Below are 4,138 nucleotides of genomic sequence, written 5' to 3' on the forward strand. Positions count from 1 at the left end.
GGGCGGGGCGGGGACACTTGCCGGTAGCAGGGCCACGTGTGGTCCTTGCGTGATTCTAATGGATTTGGGCCTGATCGGGCTAATTTGACCCGGGACACGAAAAAATCTCCTTAAAAATCAAGAAGAAATCCAGTGCTCGGGCCGGCGGAGGTTGCACCGGCGCGGGGCGCCCGCGGGCGGGCAGGCGGGCGGGCGTTTTGCACTCTGTGGTGCGAGTGAAGGTCTGTGATGCGTGGGCCCGGGCCCGCTCCCACACCCCGCATTACCTGCAGGGGGCTGGGGCCCTGCTGGCCCTTCCCCCCCCCCCGGGCCCCTCCCCCCCCCCCCGGTCCCCTGCCCCCACCATCCAGGCGGAGGGCTGCCTTCTGTGAGAATGCTGCTTTGCACTCTGATTGGCTGTTTGTCAGCCAATCAGAGCACAAATAAAGTGTTACAGACAGACAGACAGACTTAGGCTTTTATAATATTTGAATAAAAACATACTTTTCCAAAAAAAAATTGTTTTAAATCCACTGCTCAGGCTCCACTCTCATGGGTCTTGCTGCCTTGCGGAGAGGCTGTGCAGCCACATGCACTGCTCCCATAAGGAGAAGCACTGCTCTGCTCTCCAGCCTGGATTCGTCCCAGCTGCTTTTACTTGCCCTTTTTTCTGCCGACCTTGCCATTTCCTTCCAGGGGCTGATCCCACCCTCCTCCCCAGCCCTGGGCTCCTGTGTTCCAGGGATGTGTATGGGCCACAGTTGTGCCCCATGAATGGAGCCTGCAAGCTGTCTCACTGCCCCGCCATGGGGTTGGCTCTGCCCCTGCCCAGCCTGGCAGCCCTCCACAGCACCTGCTCCTGGGGGCTGTGACCAACCCAGGGCCTGGATCTGCGTGTTTCAGGGTCTCACACTACAGCTCACGTGTGGCTGTAGGCTCTGCAAAGTCGGCAGCACTGGAGGCCATATGCAGTTCGGCTACGATGGGATAGACTTTCATCAGCTATGACCTGAGATTGCACACCTGGGTATCAGCCCCAACACAGGCCCAGGTCACGCATGCCCTGCACAGGCCCTGCAGAGCAGTGAGTCCAGGTGTCACCACCATGCGCAGCACTGACTGGGGCACCGCTCCCCCAGGGAACGCCTGCTCCATCCCCCCCGTGTCTGGGGTGGCAAGTGCTGTGTCTCGGTCCTGCCACTGGGTGAGATACCAGCACTGCTGTGGGACACAGTGTGCCCTGTCCCTGCCCTGGTCAGGCCTCCCAGTAAGCCAGAGCCCACAGGGTGCCCGTGCCCCAGCCGTGTGTCTGAGAACCAGAGATCGGCTATACTGGACCCTGTTCCTGTAGCCCCGAGCCCAGTGCAGCCATGTCTCGCGTCCCCTGTGCTCCTGCCCCAATGCTGTCTGTTCCTGCCTGAAATGGGAGCTGGAGCCAGTTTGTGTGGCTCAGCCTGGCCTCCTGGCAGGGATCCTGAGGGTGGTCCCAATGGTGGTCACTCTAATAGGTGTCTCCTCCCTTCCAGAGCATCCAGTGGCACAGGTGAGCAACAAGCCATCATCCCCAGGTGGACACACCACCTCGTCCTGCCGGGTCCACGGCTTCTACCCCGAGAATATCTCTGGCGTCTGGCTGAAGAACGGGGAGGCACAGGTCCAGGACATGAGTCGCTTGGGGCTTGTTCCCAGCAGAGACAGGACCTATCAAACCTGGGCCACCATCAAGATCGACTGGAGCAGCAACACCTGCAGTGTGGCGCTCGTGAGCCTGGGTGCTGCCTTGAGAGTAGCCTGGGACAAGAGTAGGACGGGTGAGTGACCCCCGCACAGGGAGGGAAAAGAAACCTGGAGGTTGGGGGAAGGGGCTGACTGACCCCGCTAAGCAGGGGAGGAATTGGGGGGGTCAGAGGATACAGGGGGCACCAATAGGGAGGGGGCACTTGGCCCATGCAGCGTGCCAGGTGAAGCCCTTAGGGCCAGGCCATGCCCAAGCCTTGGGGCAGGTGCGGAGCAGGGAGAGTTCATTACCCCTGTGCCTAGGACCTGGTGGGGGGGACGGGGGATTCTCCGGCTGCTCTGGGCTCCCAGGTCCATGTGCCCCCAGGGTGGCACCAGCCAGACTCCAGCACCAGCACTGCGAGGCTGCCTTGCTGAGGGCCCCCGAGGGCTATTCTTGGGCTCCACATGAACTGTACCCCACCCCCGTCCTCCGGTGGGGGTGCCCTGGCCCCACGTCCTGGTCTGAGCCCAAGCTCCATGCTGTGCAGGTAGCTCATTTCTGGGCTTTGGCCCGAGGTCAGAGCCATCCCCCCTTGTGGAAGCAGCCTCGTCTTTGGGGCCGCTCTTAGCATGCAGACCCCTGGGCTAAGGGGGCTACCTCACCCCTGCCCCATCTGCTGTGGGCTGGGGTCAGGTCTCACCTTCCCTCCTGTGGAGCTGGCAGCTGGTGTAGGCCATAGGGCTCCTGGCAATCCCACCCTCTCTGTGTGAGCCCTGGGGGAGTGGCAGGGGGAGGGGGTCAGCCCAGGGGTGCAGGGCAGGGTTAGTGCTAAGGGCTCCTGACCTTACTGCCAACAGCTCCCATCTCCCTGGCTCTCCTGTGCCCTGGTATGGGGTGCAGGATGGGGGCCAGAGATGCTCACACAACCCTCTTCTTCCTTCCTGCACAGGGAGCAGCTTGGGCTCCAACACCGGGATCAAAGGTAAGTGCAGGGGTCTCCAGTCCAAGGGACCCTCCAGTGGGGACACTGTCCTTCTGATAAGCCAACCCTGGGAGATCCAGGTCACCCTGGGCCAGGGTGGCTGAGTACCAGGAGAGCTGCGTGGCTGGGTCTGCATCAGCCCCTGCACTCCTGGGGGCAGAGGGGCAGCGTGGGGCATGTCTGTCACCATCCTAGGCAGGCTGAGCTCCAGGAAAGGGGCTGCAGCCTGGGCACTGCCGGAAGCAGAGCTAGTGCAGTGCAGGGGACCCATCAGTGGGAGGTGTGTTGGGAAGGGGCATTTTTTTTGTAAAAATGTTTTTATATATACATAAAATGCATATATACACCTTCCAGTCACCTTTTACTTCACTCACACCACAAAACCCATAAACCCATTACAAAACCTGCACCCGCAGGCCCACACTCCCATGCAGCCTCCCTATCCCGAACACGCAGTGCCTTAGTCCAGTGAATTTTTTTAAGTTTGTTTGCAACCCTTTTGTATACAGGCAGTCCTCAGACTTACACCACTATTGGTTCATGAAACTTTGTAACTCGGAATCGATTTTTCCCACAGGAAACAATGTTATAAATGGGGGATTGGTTCCTGAACCAAGGTCCAATACCCTATTTTCACCAAAAATAACCCAGAATTTTGTACTCGATCAATTATAGTTGAGTAATATAGCTACATTAATGCATTTATATTGTAGATAGCAATCATATTGTTTGGAAGGACTTCTTCAAGGTGACTTTGCTGGACTTTTTGAAGGGTTCTTGGCTGGAGTCTTGTCAGGAGTGCTGGCTGCAGGTTCGTCTGGAGTCTTGTCTGCTTTTTTAAAGAAAGTGTCCAAGGAGACATTCTCCAGGGAGATGGGTGACGCAGCGAACTTGTTCGCTGCCGTGGTTTGGTGTCAGATCAAGTGTTGTAAAGTCGAAACTGACGTCAGAAAGTTGAAACAGGGTGTCAATTTATAAACATTGTAAGTGCAAAATGTTGTAACTCGAAACGTTGTAAGTCGAGGACTGCCTGTATTCTTGTGACCCACGGGCTGAGAACCGCTGCTTTAGTCCACCCCCTGGTTACAGGGTTTAAAGTCTCAGTTCATCTGGTGTCGGTGTCACTGTCCCTCCCGCTGGAGGAGCCGCTGCTGCTGTCCTCCTTTGTCCTCTTCAGTCTCGCTATCCGTCTCCCTGCTGGGGGAGGTCTTGGAAGATCCTGTGCCAGGTGGATTTGTGTGTGTCCTCACTGCCCTCTGCTATCAATTTCTGGTTGTAGGACTGGAGTTCACTTAGGACCATTTTCCCCCTGAAAGCTGTCAAAGAAAGATAATTTTTTTGTGATTTCTTAGTTGGTTGAATAAAAAGTATCATCTCTGACCCAAGAGTTCTAGAGTTTTGCATTTCTTTTTGTCTTGCACCAACACAGCTACCAAATGCATCCCTCTGCCACCTCT

At 57.0% G+C, this 4,138-nt stretch overlaps 1 protein-coding gene across 1 annotated transcript; it reads left to right on the plus strand.

Moving 5' to 3' along the window:
• The first annotated feature begins 1,468 nt into the window (after positions 1-1,468).
• On the plus strand, positions 1,469-1,798 carry LOC112548943 (major histocompatibility complex class I-related gene protein-like). The gene has a single exon (XM_025195752.1). It carries the CDS (start codon positions 1,469-1,471, stop codon positions 1,796-1,798), a length of 330 nt encoding a protein of 109 aa, XP_025051537.1.
• Positions 1,799-4,138: the final 2,340 nt, after the last annotated feature.

This window comes from Alligator sinensis, unplaced genomic scaffold (genome assembly GCF_000455745.1).
Source record: "Alligator sinensis unplaced genomic scaffold, ASM45574v1 scaffold2636_1, whole genome shotgun sequence".
Taxonomy (NCBI): Eukaryota; Metazoa; Chordata; order Crocodylia; family Alligatoridae; genus Alligator; species Alligator sinensis.

Excerpts from the sequence above, each read along its gene's own strand:
- LOC112548943 (XM_025195752.1), top strand. The coding sequence starts at position 1,469 with ATGGTGGTCACTCTAATAGGTGTCTCCTCCCTTCCAGAGCATCCAGTG.